This window comes from Anguilla rostrata, chromosome 8 (genome assembly GCF_018555375.3).
Source record: "Anguilla rostrata isolate EN2019 chromosome 8, ASM1855537v3, whole genome shotgun sequence".
NCBI classification, from domain to species: domain Eukaryota; kingdom Metazoa; phylum Chordata; class Actinopteri; order Anguilliformes; family Anguillidae; genus Anguilla; species Anguilla rostrata.
Window position 1 is genome coordinate 10,321,658 of NC_057940.1, and position 16,303 is coordinate 10,337,960.

General features: G+C 47.8%; 1 protein-coding gene across 1 annotated transcript in view; it reads right to left on the reverse strand.

Moving 5' to 3' along the window:
• LOC135260772 (adenylate cyclase type 1-like) overlaps positions 1-16,303 on the reverse strand; it is a 36,052-nt gene that overhangs the window by 10,650 nt on the left and 9,099 nt on the right. Inside the window, exons 4-9 of the mRNA XM_064346304.1 lie at positions 15,693-15,804; positions 10,514-10,641; positions 6,996-7,154; positions 6,503-6,644; positions 4,392-4,547; positions 410-604 (exon numbers count right to left, since the gene is read on the reverse strand). Coding sequence (XP_064202374.1) covers positions 410-604; positions 4,392-4,547; positions 6,503-6,644; positions 6,996-7,154; positions 10,514-10,641; positions 15,693-15,804 — 892 coding nt within the window. The remainder of the gene's footprint in view (positions 1-409; positions 605-4,391; positions 4,548-6,502; positions 6,645-6,995; positions 7,155-10,513; positions 10,642-15,692; positions 15,805-16,303) is intronic.

Sequence of the window (16,303 nt, forward strand, 5' to 3'; positions counted from 1 at the left end):
CTCTCACAGAAACAGAAACTAGGGCAGCTTAGAAGGGTGTGTAAGCTCCGTAGTAGTGTTGACATCTCGAAATGGAAAAACGTGCGATGTGTGTGTGTGTGTGTTTATGTGCATGTGTATGTTAGGGTGTGTGTGTGTGTGAGGGAGGGTGTGCGCGTGTGTCCGTATGTGTGTGTGCACATGCGCATGTGTGTGTGAGGGTGCATGTGTGTGTGTCTGTATGTGGGTGTGTGTGTGCTTATGAGTGCGTGCATGTGTGTGCGTGTGTGTTTATCCGTGTGTGTGAGGGTGTGTGTGAGTGCATGTTTGTTTATGCGTATGGGTGTGTGAGGGTGCGTGCGAGCGCATGTGTGTTTATGTGCATGTGCGTGTGAGGGTGCGTGTGTGTGCTCATGGCGGGTCCCCTCACCTTCTGCTCGCGCTCAGTGCGTTTGTACATGAGCGTGAGGAAGTTCAGGTCGGCCGTCTCCGACTCGGTCTGCCGCGCCTCGATCAGCCGCCCGATGTAGCGGTTCACACGGGAGCCGGGGCTGCTCTGGGCCACATTGGCCGAAAACGAGGTGCGGTTCCTCAGCTTCTCCGGGGCGGTGCGCAGCGCCCTTCTCTGTGGGGAATGGGGGGGGGGGGGGCAGGGTAGCATGACAGGTTAAAGGTCAAGTGGCCTGTTAGCTTCTCCGCTGAGAAGGCATCCGTATCAGCTGTCAGCCAGTGGGGGGCGCTGGACCACCAGACCTGAGTCAAATGCATGTCCTTACATCAGGGACCTGAGCAGTGGGGTCTCTGGGTTTCCAATGTGTTTCAGCATTTAACTCTCTTAAGAGTAGATTTTTTGGAATGTTTTTTGTCTTCCAAATTTTAAGTCAGTGTTTTATAACTCCAGTGCTTTCAATTGCCAGTAGTGATTTTCATTGATATGCAGGAAGTTTCCTGGCATCTAAATAGTTCATGTATTTGACATGATTATTTGATCCAGGTCTGGAGATCCCTTCAGCAGCCAACTGACTCAAGCTGGCTTTACTGTCAGAGGCCTCACTAGTGCTACTAAGTCCTGAAATCAGCATAACCAGGCTACACCCCCCCCCCCCCCATAACCTGCCTAATATAGCCAAGCTGTAGCTATGTCCAGGTCCATTGCTGCGATCTCGTCCTATAATCAGCGTAGCTGCACACACAGGCACACAAGTGCGCACACACGCATACGCAAATGCGTACCCACACACACGCAAGCACGCAGGCTCACGCACACGTGCGCAGAAGTCACACAAAATCAAACCTTGCTGAAAGGAAGATCGACCAGCTTTTCGAACCCAGTTCTCAAGGGGTCGGACTGGAGACGCAACGTGAACCTGACGTGACTGCAATCACTACCAGAAAACTGAAAAATAACCAAATAAATACACACCCGGTAAGCACTTTTCTATATATAGATATAGATATATATTTTTCATTTGGTGGGCTCCTTCATTGTTTCTCCATTTTATTGATGTTATGATTCTTTACGTTGTTTTATTTTTTGTGTCTGGTCCCCATTGTTTGGGGCTTTTTGTTGTTATAAAATGACATTACATAATTATGACATATAATTTCATATCATACAACATCAATTAATTTAATATAATACATAATAACGTAGTCCCGAATTACAATGGATGCATTTTTTTGTAGATAAAGTGCCACTGTTCATTTAAAAGTTTGTGATGCGGCTGGGTAAAAATGAATTAGGCCCTCTTGTCGGTTAGACAGCAACGAGGAGCCGATATGCTCCCTGGCACGAACGCGTCCGCGGCCAGATGGCTTCAGAACATCAGCTGTCATTGTTTTCCTCTCTATTCTCAGTTATTTGTCAGGCTGTTCCTCCTTTTGGTTAACGGGAGGCAGGGTAAGAGGACGTGGAGGCAGGGTGAGTGGGAAGTAGGAGCAGAGTAACTCCAGAGTTCCGCGGGGGCGTGCAGCGTCGTTTCAGCGTCGCGTCCGCCGCCGGCGTGGCGTAAGCGTCCCGTTCGTCCCGCTCCCCAGCCCGCGCGGAACATACGGAGAAATAGCGCTTGCGTGTAGCTAGCAGCTAGAAACCAGTTCAGGCTACACACAGCTTTACTGTACGTTATGTAGGCCAGTGGGTAACCACCCCTGTTCCTGGAGGTCTACCGTCCTGTAGGTTTTCACTCCAACCCTATCAAAGCACACCTCATTCTACAGCTAGAGCAGGGCTGCCCAACCCTGTTCCTGGAGGTCTACTGTCCTGTAGGTTTTCATTACAACCCTAACAAAGCTCACCTCATTCAACAGCTAGAGCAGGGCTGCCCAACCCTGTTCCTGGAGATCTACCGTCCTGTAGGTTTTCACTCTAACTCTAACAAAGCTCACCTCATTCAACAGCTAGAGCAGGGCTGCCCAACCCTGTTCCTGGAGATCTACCGTCCTGTAGGTTTTCATTACAACCCTAACAAAGCTCACCTCATTCAACAGCTGGAGGTCTCTAGAGCTGCGAAAATGTTCTCAGCAAAATAGTTTGATTCTACAATCTCTTTAGCCCTAGCCGGCATGTTTAACAGCTGACTAGAAAAACATCACTTTTTCATACGCCTTGTAAATGAGCTCATTAATAATAATTAATTTAATGGGCAGTTTCATGACGTGAGTGAATAGCCTACATCAGAAAACAATCAACGTGAAATTAATCTCATTAATTTAACGCACTGCTATGTCAGCAGACGGAGTGGGTGTGTTGCGTTGCCGTCAAGAATTGAAGCTTGCGGACTTTTGAGCGTGGATGCAGCTGTCAATGCAATGCTAATGCTAACGCTAACGCTATGCGGGCTGTGGGGCACATTTCATTGCTTCCACGGGCTACTGAGGACAATGGTCAACAAAACGCTCATTAAACACAACTCTCAGTGCACTCAAGGGGGCGCTCAAGCAGGGGGTTTAAGAGGAAGTAGAAACAGAGTGAGAGGAAGTAGAAGCAGGGAGAAAGGAAAGGAGGTAGGGTAAGAGGGCGGCACAGTGGTGCAGTGGGTAGCACTGTCGAGTCACAGAAAGAAGGTCCGGTTTCCTCCCAAAGTTCAAAGACATGCAGGAAGGCCAACTGAACACTGTAAACTGCCCATTGGTATGAGTGTGTGAGTGAATGGTGCATGTGCCCTGCAATAGATCGGTGAAAGTCCTGCCTCTCACCCAATGCATGCTGGGATAGGCTCCAGCACCCCCAGTAACCCTGACTAGGAATACGCAGGTATAGATAATGGATGGATAGATGGATGGATGCATGCATGGATGGATGGATGTAGGTGGGGTAGGAGTAAGCAGGAGCAGGACAAAAGGAAGTAGCAGCAGGGTAAGAGGAAATAGAGACTGTGTTAGAGGAAGTAAAGGGAAGTAAAGAGATAGTTAAAAAAGGCTCCTCCTTTGTGGACATGTTTGTCTGTTTGACCTTGCACAGCAGGGCCATAATTCGCCGATTGTCAACAAACAACATTGTTACACCCGATAAGCAGCTTATTGGGAACTGAAGCAATTTTCAGCTTGACATGAAATACAGTAGCCTCCAAGCCCGCCCCAAGCCCCCAGCCCCCTCCCGTTCTGAACCTAAATAAAACAGCATACTGCTAAGAGGGAGAGACTGAGAAAGATAAAGGCAGACGGGGGGAGAGAGATAGAGAGGCAGGGAACAGGAGACCTGGACCGCGGCCAGGTTTGGTAACAGCACATCTGTCACGCCCCTCTCAGCCGAACAGCGGTGTTTCCCTCGGATCCCCTCCGCGCCGAAAAAGCCAGTGACGAGGCCGCCGCATCCCGGCCTGGAGTAGCACCACCACCAGGGGGCGCCATTTTCACTTTTTGCGGACACCTTACAAAGCTTAGAACGCTGGTCTGTGCTGCTCTCTTTACTGCTACTGGCAGAAGACAGGAAGGCAAGTGCAACAGCACGCATGTAAGCATGCCTGCACGTCTGCAATGCGACCAATGCGCTGCCAGTGCACACACATACCTGCGCACGCATGCTCTCGAAAAACCACACCCACATGTTCTTGCACAGAGACATGACTGCGTACACAGGTACGCATGCAGTACACGAACACCACACATCAGCACACACATGTTCAAACACAGTTACGCACACAAACAGTATAATGTATGTATGCGCATACACACCCCTGCATAAGAATGCTTCATTTGAGACAGCAGCTAAAGTTAAACAGTTGAAGACTACATTTTTTGTGTTAGGGAGGTCTTAGACCTTAAACTAGTAAAAAAAAAAAATTACATAACCACTCACAGCAAAAATCTTAAACACTCACGGCAATAGCCACACCCACACTCATGCACAATCACACACACATGACACACACACACACACACACACACACCCTGACCGCTGATGGGGGTCTCACCTTGTCGCCATCCTCGCAGTTCATGGCGTTGGAGAAGGGGATCTCGGCCTTGAACATCTTGCGGCAGTGCATGAGCTGCACCAGCAGGTAGCACACCGTCTTGAACTTCATCTTCTTGGCGGGCTTTATGTCCGACAGTATCAATCCGGGAAAAATCTGCCGAAAGGGAAAATGCACGCCCAGTGTTAACGAGGCTCAGGTCAACAGAGGGCAGGCATTAAAACAAAGACCATGTCTTTTTTCCTTAACTTATTTTACGAAATGCAACCCCTGTTTTGGAACAATGTGTATCAGTCATGTTAATCTTAGGTTACATTTGGGGGGGAGGGGTAAAAGAGCATGCATCCTACCCGGTATAAATAAAGGTCAATAAATGCGTCCTGACAAAAGCAGACAGTGTTTTGTCAAATAGACGACGGAGTGGAGGCAGCGTGTGAACTCTTCCCTATTTAGGACACGGCGAGGCGGAATAAAGGGAGCAGCCAGAAACGCGGATCAGACTCGCCTTAGCGGACCCAAAGAGGAAACGGCCCGCTTTCTGGGGAACTCGGGAGGAATTAGGTCAAAGAGGCGCACGGTGAAGCGCCTCACCCAGAAACGCGCGGGCGAAGAGTCCCACTGAGCACGTGCGACGCACGCATCAGAGAGAGCCCGGCCCTCTGGAGGTAGCGCGGCGCGGCGCGGCGGCATGCGGTGCGATGGCGGCTAAGGGGTTTACGGGCTTCGGGATTAATTCCCAGGCAGGGCACTGCCACTTTACCCTTGAGAAAGGTACTTAGCCTGAGCGGCTCCTGAACAAACGGTCGTGGTTCTCGTAGTCAGTGGGCGGCAGTGTAGTGTAATGGCTAAGGAGCTGGTCTTGCAACCTAAAGGTCGCAGGTTCGATTCCCCGGTAGGACACTGCCGTTGTACCCTTGAGCAACGAACTTAACCTGCATTGCTCCAGTGTATATCCAGCTGTTTAACCGGATACAATGTAAGTCGCTCTGGATACGGGCGTCTGCTAAATGCCTGTAATGTAAATGTAATGTAATGTGGTCATGCAAAGACTATACTTAACGGGATCAACAGTTTTTTTTTTGGTACAGATGACCTGATCTTATATACTGAAAAAAGGGAAAACATACATGAAAAGTGCAAAAAATATTAAATATGCACTGAGTCAAACCAAAAAAAAAAGGGAAAAAAAAGTTGAGAACTGCTCAAAGCGGTGGTACAGTTCAAGATCCTCCCTTCTGCGTTTGGGAAGAGATTTTTTTTGAACTGCATATTTTTTTTGAACTGCATTAGCCTTTCAAATGCCTGCTTTAGCGTGACAAATTCCTTCGAATTTTCCTCCGATGAATTTCTTTAAAAAATGATATGATGTGAAAAAAATCCTTGGGACTGATGGAGTGGTGCATTATGGGAACCGACAGTTACACGCAGCCAACTTGAGAGTGGCGACCTCTTTGAGTTCCCGCAAAAGAAAAGAAATCTTTGAGGTGTTAAAAGAACCCTTAACCTCCAGACAGAGAGACGAAATCTCGGGTATTAGAGATGAGAGGGAGAGGGGATGAGGGAATGATTTTCAGAGTGGATGCAGAAGGATGGATGGAGACCAGCAACACACACAGCTTGGCACATCACCACAGTGTCTTTGGCCTCGATTCAATCAACATTTGTCCTTAACTCTGTCTCCCGATTGAATGCAACTGCTAACTTTCTTCTTCAAGAACACAGCTTGGCGATCAAGAAAAATGAACTTGCTTGACTGTCCTTGTGATGAAAAAAAAAGGAATATTTGTATTTATTTGAAGAATAAGTGTTGATTGAGTTCAGACTTTATACTGGCTGCATCCATTGTGATGAAAACTATAAAGCAGGTCAAGGTGAACCATGGCAAAAACATTACATCTACAAAGTCCATCTGTCTCATTGAGGAATGCAGACACTTAATGCAGTGGGGTTTTTTTAATCAGGTTTCTGTGTGTTCTGGAACTCCATTGCTTTCAGTTACCAGTAGTGGTTGTTACATCAGCATTAGATTGTTCAGTTCAGTTTGTGTCTTACACCGGAAAGGGTTAAACACACACAGACACACACACACACACACACACACTCCCCCGTGCCTTGCGTCGGTGTGATGGCACTATGAAGAAGGTCTCGATCTGGTGCTTCTGCAGGAAGGCGTGTCTCTCGTGCCCGTTCCCCGGCTCCACCTCGTAGTCCCCGTTCAGGCAGTCCAGGGTGGTCCGGGTGATGTGCACCTTCCTGTGCGGGATGGCACGCAGCGCGACAGGTCAGCGGGGGGGGGGGGATTACCGTCCGAAAAACAGCCACGCAGGCATGCTTTCAGTCAACATCTAGCACGTGTGCCAGCGATACCGAATCCCGGAGAGCTGCAGAATCTGCTGGCTTTCAGTGTCGTTCGGTATCGCAAAAGTGCCACAGGCATTAACTAGCTGTTGACCGGGCTGCACGCTCGCACGCATTGACAGGGATGGTAATTTCGTTTTTTGAGGTTGGCAGAGGGTGCACTGACTGCACGTGGACACACAGACAAACGCGGGTGGTAATTCAGGAGAACAGCCTGCAGGAGGGCGGGGGGGCGTAGTGACTGACCCGGGCAGGCCCCCGGCCTCCATGACGTTGGCGAGCGTCACGTCGTTGGACCAGACGTCGTACTGCCACTTCCGCAGTCCCAGCACCCCGCACAGCACCCGGCCCGTGTGCAGCCCAACACGCATGTTCAGGTTCACCTCCGTGGCCTCCGCCACCGACCTACACAGAGGACGGCGTGCATTATTAATGCCGAAAACAGGACCGGATGCATTATTAACGGGAGAAATAGCACAATGTGCATTATTAACTCGGAAAATAGGAGAACATGTAATACTAACATGGAAAATAAGTGAATATATGTTTTCTTTGTGATGAATAAGAGATGCATTACCAGCATAAAAAATATGAGAGTATGCATATAAACATGATACACAGGAGAAAATAGATCATTACCATAATAAAAAAGAACATGCTTCATTGATATAATTAATCAAAGAACATTTTATAAATATTAACGTGATAAAAAAAGAGAATATACATTGTAAACCTGATAAATGAAAGAACACAAATTTTTCATAATCATATAAGAGGAGAAAATGTATTGTTAATCATTAACATGATAAGATATGACACATTATCAACATAATAAAAAATGATTAACACCCAGATAGGAGTAGTGTTAACATAATTAACGACATACATTATTAACAATGATTCATCAACACAAGAACATACATACATGTTCGATGAGGGAAACAAGCCACTTAGCCCATTTTAGCTTTTCATTTTAATTCCCGCCTTGAGAATATCTAGCACTGTATCAAATCTGGTCAATACACCGCCCCCAACGATTTCTACCTCTACAGGACCTGGGAAGCTGTTGCATGCATTAAACTGGCAATACAACCTTTTTAACATACCACTGCCCCCCCCCCCCCTCCCACACACACACACACACCCCCCATTTTTTTTTTGGTTTGCAACAGCCCTCAAATGTCTAGTGATTCCTTTATTATTGAAATGATCTACCGAGCTCTTATCAGTGCTGATATTGTGCCTGCATTGTGTTTGCACTGAATGGCCGGGGTGCCGATGGAACAACATGGCGCAATATTGCTAGAAATTACCATAGAAATCTGTCCTGAGGAAAGAATGAAAAACAGCAAAATAATAACTGCACTGCAGGCTTGTGCATGTGTGTGTGTGTGTGTGTGTGTGTGTGGGGGGGGGGGGGGGTCATGTAAAAATGTATGTGAATGTCTGCAGGTGCCACTGTGTTTTGTCTGTGTGTATTTGTGCAAAACCTGTAGTCCTCTTATCACATCCAAAAATAACTCTGTTACCTTTGCGACTACCGTTGCGATGCGCTCCTCGACACTTCCAGCGACAGGTTTTTAAATTATAAATAGTCTCTCCTGCATGTTCTCTTGATGCAGCAGAAAGGGTGAGAAGGAAAGCGAGCTGGCGGTTGGCGCCAGTCTTGCGTTCGCTCGGCCTCCGAGCTTTGAAGAGATACGACGGGGAGCCAAATTACCGCCGCTTTGCATTTTAAAGACCCCCATCGCCTCCGTCTGGGCGCAGACCGGCAGAACGAAGCCAATCCGCGCAAAAGAGAGCCGTGTTTCTCATCCTGAAAGAAGCAGGAACTTTTCCTTTTTCATTAAACTGCTTGGCCCGAAATGAGTACAGAGATCCAAAATCAGCATGTGACAGCCATTGGTTTGCCAATGTTACATAACCCTTTGACTAACCCCCCCCACCCCACCCCCCACCACCACACACACACACACACACACCCTCGCCACTCTCACAATGAAGAGGGACCAGAAAACAAGGTTAGGCCTTGTAACTGATTCGTAACAATTCTACAAAAAAGACAGTGGACTGTATTGGTTTTCTATAAATGGGTGGTGTCTCATCTAACAAATTCATACAATATGCAGACGTGCTTTCCACCCAACAGCATTTGGGAATTCATTCTGCTCTAAAGTAGACTTTCCATTGCTTGTTGTAATAAAGAAGCAAAGTATGTCTATAAATAAAGTAGTGCTGTACTAGCTAGTGCATATATACATACAGAATGTGTCACTACAGGCATTCCTTGGAAAACTAGTGATATTTCATCTTACTTCTCTATGCTATTTCCAAAAAAAAAGTGGGGAGTGTGGGAGTGGTAGTGGAGGTGCAGTGTGTGATCTGAAGGGTAGGGGAGGATGGGATTCGTAGTTCTGCACTTCCTCAGCCACATGCGACATTTGTTTGGAGCGCCATTTGGGAACCGTTCGCGCGCGTTCCCAGGGCGAGGGGAACAGGAAACGGGGCCAAATTGGGCAGCCCACGACTGTTTACTCATTAGCACCAGATAAATAACCTTTCAGCACCTAGAGCCAGCCGGCCCAGAGCCACCTCCAGCGTAATTACTGCTCCCGCAGAGTACGATGCAGACATACGCAGATAGATAAAATAAATAAATAAATCCGGTGTTTTTAAAAGTGCAGCTTCTTTTTTTGTGCTACATCTCTCCGAATTCTCCGTTCCCCCAAGATCCTATCGACGCCGATGCTATTAGGCAGTATATAAAATAGAACTGAAATAATTCTACAATGAAAGGATCTCATGTTTTTTTTTTTTTTCCTCTCCACTGCAGTCTGGAAATTAAAAAAAAGCCAATTAAAATGATTCCTCCTCAACATTCTCCACTAATTACACAGCTCGTTTCAATTCATTTCAATAAAACCGAAACTTTTTGCGAACCATTCATTGTGAGATTTAATTAGGGGATATTTGGGTGAGAGAGATGACGGGTGGGGGGGGGATGTGTGAAAGAAATCCAACCTCGTCGTAACAGAACAGGAAACAGTCACCCCTTTAAGCTTTTAATATAAGCTTCTACAAATTCAGCCTGTACTTAAAGCAGGCTACTGTGAACGCGTACCTGTAAGTGTGCTGCTAATGCACGGTTCCTAATACACTGAAGATGCCAATATGCAAATCAGGCCTCTCCTTGTCCTGTGATCCTGATCCTTGCCTTGTTTTTGGATTTTTTTGTTTGTGGCCCAATGTAAGGACAGCGCTTCTCATACCATGGCCTGGTCTGCACAAAGAGGCAGGCAAAATTGCAGACTACTGAAGCCCCTTTATTTTCCGTGTCCATGCGGGGGAAAAAAAAAAAAAAAAAACGATCGATCAAAAATACACTGTTGGCGCCAGTTACAGAATCATCTGTTTTTCTTTTCACTAACACCTTATTGGCCACAGTGCCACAGCAGGCCGTGACACTGCTCTACGTAACCCCAGCAAATCCATGTTTCCACTACAAAGCCCCTGTGATACAACAACCTCCTTTCCTCCATGTGTTCACCATTCAACTGCTCTACAGCCAGCCAGCCTAGGTGCAGTTTCTGCCATATTGCTCTCACCTGTCCAAGCTGTATACAGATCATGCAAAGGAAAGAAGGAAAGAAGTGACCTCTAGAGCTTATGAACACAGCCCCCAGTTAGCAGGAAGTGGAAGTAGAGCTGCTAAGTGGGGGCCTAAGGTAGCAGTGGGCGGAGCCTTAGTTTTCCAGGTTACTCACGTGATCGTGTCAATCATGTCCAGTCCCATCTCCACGCAGCAGTGGGCGTGGTCAGTCTTGGGCTGCGTCAGGCCGGATACGCAGTAGTAGCAGTCCCCCAGAATCTTGATGCGCCGGCAGTGATTCTCCTGTCAATCAGAGAGAGGTGGATGATGGGACATCAGCGGCAGCCAAAAATGTAGTTTTGTCTTTGGAAACTGGGTAAAGAAAGCAAAACCCGAAAGCATCCCTCCAATCCCAAACAATTATCCAAAACATAAAATATTTTTGCTCTAAATATAGGTGATAATATGCATTTCACATAAACGCAAACCCTACCTAAATAGTGTGATTTGGCCAACATAAGATGGAGCCCAGACAAGATCTGGTAGCATAAGACAGACCTACGGGGCCAGAGTCAAGTAATCCTGTGTCTACTGTGGAGTGCTGGGTGTGCGTGTGGTTGGCTACAGAACAGACCCGCCAATCAGCTGATGTCAAAGGTGACCACAGGACATGGCTTTGGGCTGCTAGAGCCAGCCCGTTTGACCAGGGGCCAGTTCCTTCCCATTTTTAGGCTGAAGGGGGTGTTAATCTCTCAGCCTGTGGGGCCAGACAGCGTTAGGACACGCCTCCGCTGCGAGGCTCTGGAGGAGGTCACATGGCCTGCGCCTGGAGCAGACTCTCGCAGACACAAGCCACAGGACAGCCGCCATTTTGTCTCATTCTATCACCTCCGGCATAATTGAGTAATTAGTCACTGCCGTTCTGCATTATTCCATTGATCGGTTGCTTAGCAACCTTTGACACCCCTGGCAACTTTCACAGGAACAGAGGAGGCGGGCTGCACCTGTGATTCTTTTCATTAACATTTTTTATTAGTTAATTTTCACGTGTACAATTTAAAGAATGATAAATATGGGGTGGAAAGTTGGAGCAATTACAAAGACGGATAACAAAAACCCACGGAACTGCACTTTACAAATAAGGTCAGCAACAAAGTACACAGCGACCACCTGTGAAAAATGAAATAGTTCCTTGGCCACAGCCCTCACAGTGCTCACCAACGCCAACATTAATGAAATTTAAGAACACAGGTTCAGATATACAGCACCCACACTGCACAGACTCACACAAAACAATGTTCAGAGTTAAATCAGCACTTATGGACCACATTTAACTCAAATAAATGCAAAGTGAGTGCAGTCCCTCAACACATTTTACTGTGCACTATCACAAATTATGCCTTGTGGTTAAACCTGTTTGGGGCCTAAAGAAAAGGCACAGGTGTGTTAGCGTGATGGTACAGTATCCAGTACCCAGCTCCTTCCCAGAAGGCGTCGTTACACACACCCGAGGCATCACCAAACAGGGGACGTGCTGTAAGCAAAGCTGGCGTGAGATCTGCGAGACTAAGTGAGCCGTGTGAAAAATGGGCTGACTCAGCTCCCTGGGAGAAGGGCTCGTCGGGGACCGGGCTCCCTCCCTCTCGTTACACCGCATCGAACGTCGAACCCCCCCCCCCGCCGCACAACCGTCCTCACGCAACCGCTGCTGCCTCTGTACCGCTCACGTTCCGACCGCGACCGCTACGCAGCCTTCGCCATGGGGAGCGCGTGATTTAGCACGGAGGTTGTGTTATGAGATAGATAGACAGAAGCGAAACAAGGGATGGAGGTCAGCACGCAATCCTACAATGTGTCGCGGAATAAAAAAATGATGAAAAAGACATCGGGACAGACAAATGGTCACTCGACGCATGCTGAAAAGGGGGTGTCCATGGTTGGGGTGGGTGGGGGGGAGGGGGTGGGGGGGGGTTGGCGGATTCATTTCGGAAGCCCTGCGCCATTGTGATTAACTAACGGGAAGAGGCATAAATCTCCATTAGGCTGGCATTAGATCTGCAGCGCCTCCTTCACTCAGCGCCCGCTGACGTGCCCGGGTAAGGGAGAGACTGAATTAAGGAGCGTCAGAGCGGGCGAACTGAACAGAGCCGAGCGCCAGTTTATCCCTCGCCGACAGCCTCTCCCGCTCACTTATCATTTTCCCCGCGTAATCGCACGTGGCACGCAACATTTGTCTGACTTGAAAGGGAAGCCCGTGTGAGGACTGCACAGGCCCTGGAGCTGCGTCATTGTGTTCTGTTCTGACACGGGCAATTTAGGTTAGAGGAGAGCCCAACACACTTCATGGTCCGCGCGGTGTGGAAATTTGCCTTTGGCTTGGCAACAAAATAAAGAGCGTAATCAAAATGAATCAACAGAAAGACAGGGTAAGAACATCGGGAGCTTTCCATCACCGGGATATTCACATAAACTGCACGAAGCACAAGTTTGGCTAGAACAGTGCTTGAGCCTGTTTAACCCTTTAGCGTGTAAGATCACAAATATGAGTGGAATGTTCATAACTGAGCATTCTAATGCTGATGCAGCAATCACTACCGGAAAGCAATGGAGTTCTAGAACACTGACTTAGAATTCCAAAAAATATATTCTAGCCCTACCATAAATTTGGTTTCAGAAACTTTATTATATGGCCACCTCCAGGCAACCAATCACATGCCATCGTCCAACACCACATGCCCGAGGCATCCAATCATGCACGCTCCCTGTGCGCCGCCATTAACTCAGTTCTCCACCTAAAAATGACCCTAGAGAGCGAGGGTCCGCTAGAGAGCCGTGTGATCAGCTGCCTTAATTCATCAATTACAGCAGCGGCAGAAAGTGGCAGACCCCTGCGGGCCGGAGGTGCAGAACCCTGCGATAGAGACGCAGACCTGGGCAGGACACACTGGGGCTGGGGCGGTGGAGCTCTGTGGAGGGGCCAGGCTCTAAGCTCCGGCCGAAGGCTTTGGGGGGGGGGGGGGAGGCCTCAGAGGTGAGGAGGATTACCCCAGGCCCAGTCACGTGCCTCGCCCTGCACACACAATCTGTTTGCGGCTTTTAATTGTCTCTGTGCAACGTGGCCGGCCGGAAGCAGGGAGGGGTTGGGGGTGGAGGGGGTGGAGGGGGTGGAGGGTGGGGGGGTGGGAGGCTCTTCTCTGTGACAACAGGTCACCGCGTTGCGTGTGCGTGAAAGCGGCGCGGATCGATGTTCTTTCATGTATTAGTGATGAGACACGAGCACCCGCACCCTCACGTTGAGTTCACTTCCGTTTTTTTTTATTCTTCGTCCGTGTAGATTTTCACAGAATAGCCGTGAACGTAGCTGCGCAGAATTAACTCTCTTCCGAACGTAGCTTGAGCGAATTCTGGCGTGCGATATCCAAAGCAAGAGCAGCGAAGGATCTCTTTTTTTTCAGAACCCTCCGTAAAACCCGGTCAAGGCGAGAGTCGCACATTTGCAGAGAAAATCAATCCAAAGTTCCGCGGATGGAGCCGGCTCTGACTCGAACGCACTTCAAAGCTGAGCACACACCAGTTTTAGGAGGGCTGCTTCGCAATCTGGCAGCCAAATGGCTGTGACTAGAGCACTCACGAAAAGCTCTCCGATTTCAAGAGGCAGAGTGTCGAAAAAACAATCCCCCCCCCCCTCCCAAGATGGCAAGTTTGAAGAAATGTTAAAAAGTCAGTGTCCAAATCCACTTATGCAAGACAACTTTTCACTTGAATGTTTACAGAGGCACAGAGACCCAGAGAACAGGCAGGGAGAGACAGCGAGAGAAGTTCAGTGAGAGACAGAGAGACTGGGAGTGTGACAAGGCAAAGGAAAGAGACAGAAATAAGAGTAGTAATAGAGGAAGAAACGTGAGACAGAGAGCGCAGAAAGACAGAAACACAGAGAGAAAGAAAATGTGTGATAGAGTTTGAAAGCATGCATTTTTGTGGGAAGAAGCACAGGTGGAGAGACATTGTGTTCTTTGCACTTTCCCACACAGTGATGACTCCACCAGTCAGACCAGGGGTAGAACAATGGCATTCCGCAGAATGCTGGTTACAGCACACGGCATGAAGATGAGGCTGCAGAACACACAGTGAATCTAAGGAGCACATCAACCCTTCAAGGTATGAGGTCACAAATATGTGATTAGAATGTTCTTAACTGAACATTCTAAAGCTGATGAAACAATCACTACTAGAACACTGAATTAAATAAATAAAAAGCACTGCAAAGAATGTTAAGGGTTAATTAATGGCCAATGCTAAAATGAAAAGGACCAGTCCGTGGAACCACAATGGCACGGAGGTGGGGGGGGGGGGTTGTGGGGGTGGCCATAAAGGAGAAACCAAAGACAGGGACAGGCACGAGGACGCCATGGAACGTGACAAGAACAACATCGAACGCAAGCTTCTGTGAAAGGCGAAAAAAAAAAAAACTACGGGCAAGAGTTTGGGCATAATCCTGTGGATTAAAAGATTTTGAGCGCACACATTTGTGCTGTGGTAAGCAAACCAAGACTGATTGCGTTTATTTAAGGCACGCGACCTTCAGGAGGTTACTGCATCGCCTGGCAACGGGGCTACGGGTTCCAAAACTTTTACAACCCTTAATGAGACTGTACCCTTCCTGTGACCTCACTCCATATAACAATGTAGCCTTGGATATGTTCAAATGTGCAAGTAAAGTGCTTTTTAAAACATATGTCAACACAAGCACACTGTAATTAATACAGTGTATGTAATGGGTGCAGCGCTGGACTTGAATGTCAACGGTGTGAATGTCACTGTGAAAGTGTATAGTTACAGAAGCAATTTTTGTAAAGTATGTTGCCGAAGGGTACAATGGCTGTGCCTCACCTAGGAATCAAACCTGCAACCTTTTAGTTACAAGGCCAGTTACTTGAAACATTATTCAAGAACTGCCAGCTTGACTATAATAATTAAAGCACACCGCCTCTCGAACAACAGGAGCAAAAGCTGTTTTATGTGTCTGCAAGAAGCTGGCAGGCTGCCCAGTTCCAGAGCACAGCACCTCAGACCACACTCTGAGCAAACAGCTGCCGCTGTCCAGCTCTACGGTGCTGGAACACAAACCCGAGCTGCAACAAGAGCTTTTTCCCTTGACCTGAGTGATGGTGGTTTTAAAAAATGGTGGAAAAATCTAATTTAACGCAATTAGCCCTTAGCAACATTATTTATTAAGTAGCCAGATTTATTTGGTCTGTCCGATGTCTGGTATGTACAGCTGTTTAGGAAATGAAGGCTGAATAATTGGTTGGACCGGACCGCGTAGCGTGCATGCTAGCCGAAAGGTGACTCACCGTGGCCAGCTCATCGAACTTCCCGAAGAGTTCATTCAGTAGCTTGACCAGCTCCTGCGCTGTGCACTGGGATGCCAGGCTGGTGAAGCCCACGATGTCCGCAAACAGGATGCTTGGGGGGGGAGGGGGGAGAAATGGAAAACAAATCATTTTCCAACAAATGTTTTCCAGGAAAACTCTCCAAACACTCCAAACTAAAGCTCCCCAGATGACGACGCGCCAGCAGAACCCCTCACAGAAACACGCTCTCCAGGCAAACACTCTTCTAAAAGCTCTCGCCAGTGAACAGCTTTCCAGACAAAGGCTATCCAAAGAATCTCTCTCCAGAAAAAGGCTATCCAAACAATCATTCTCCAGAGAAAGGCTATCCAAACAAATTCTCTCCTGATAAAACCTTTCCAGACAAAAGCTATCCAAACAATCTCTCTCCAGAAAAAGGTTATCCAAGCAAGCTCTCTCCAGATAATATCTTTCCCAACAAAAGCTATTCAAACGAATACTCTCCTGATAAAACCTTTCCAGCCAAAGGCTATCCAAACAATCTTTCTCCAGAAAAAGGCTATTCAAACAAACACTCTCCAGATAAAAGCTTTCTCATCAAAGGCAATAAC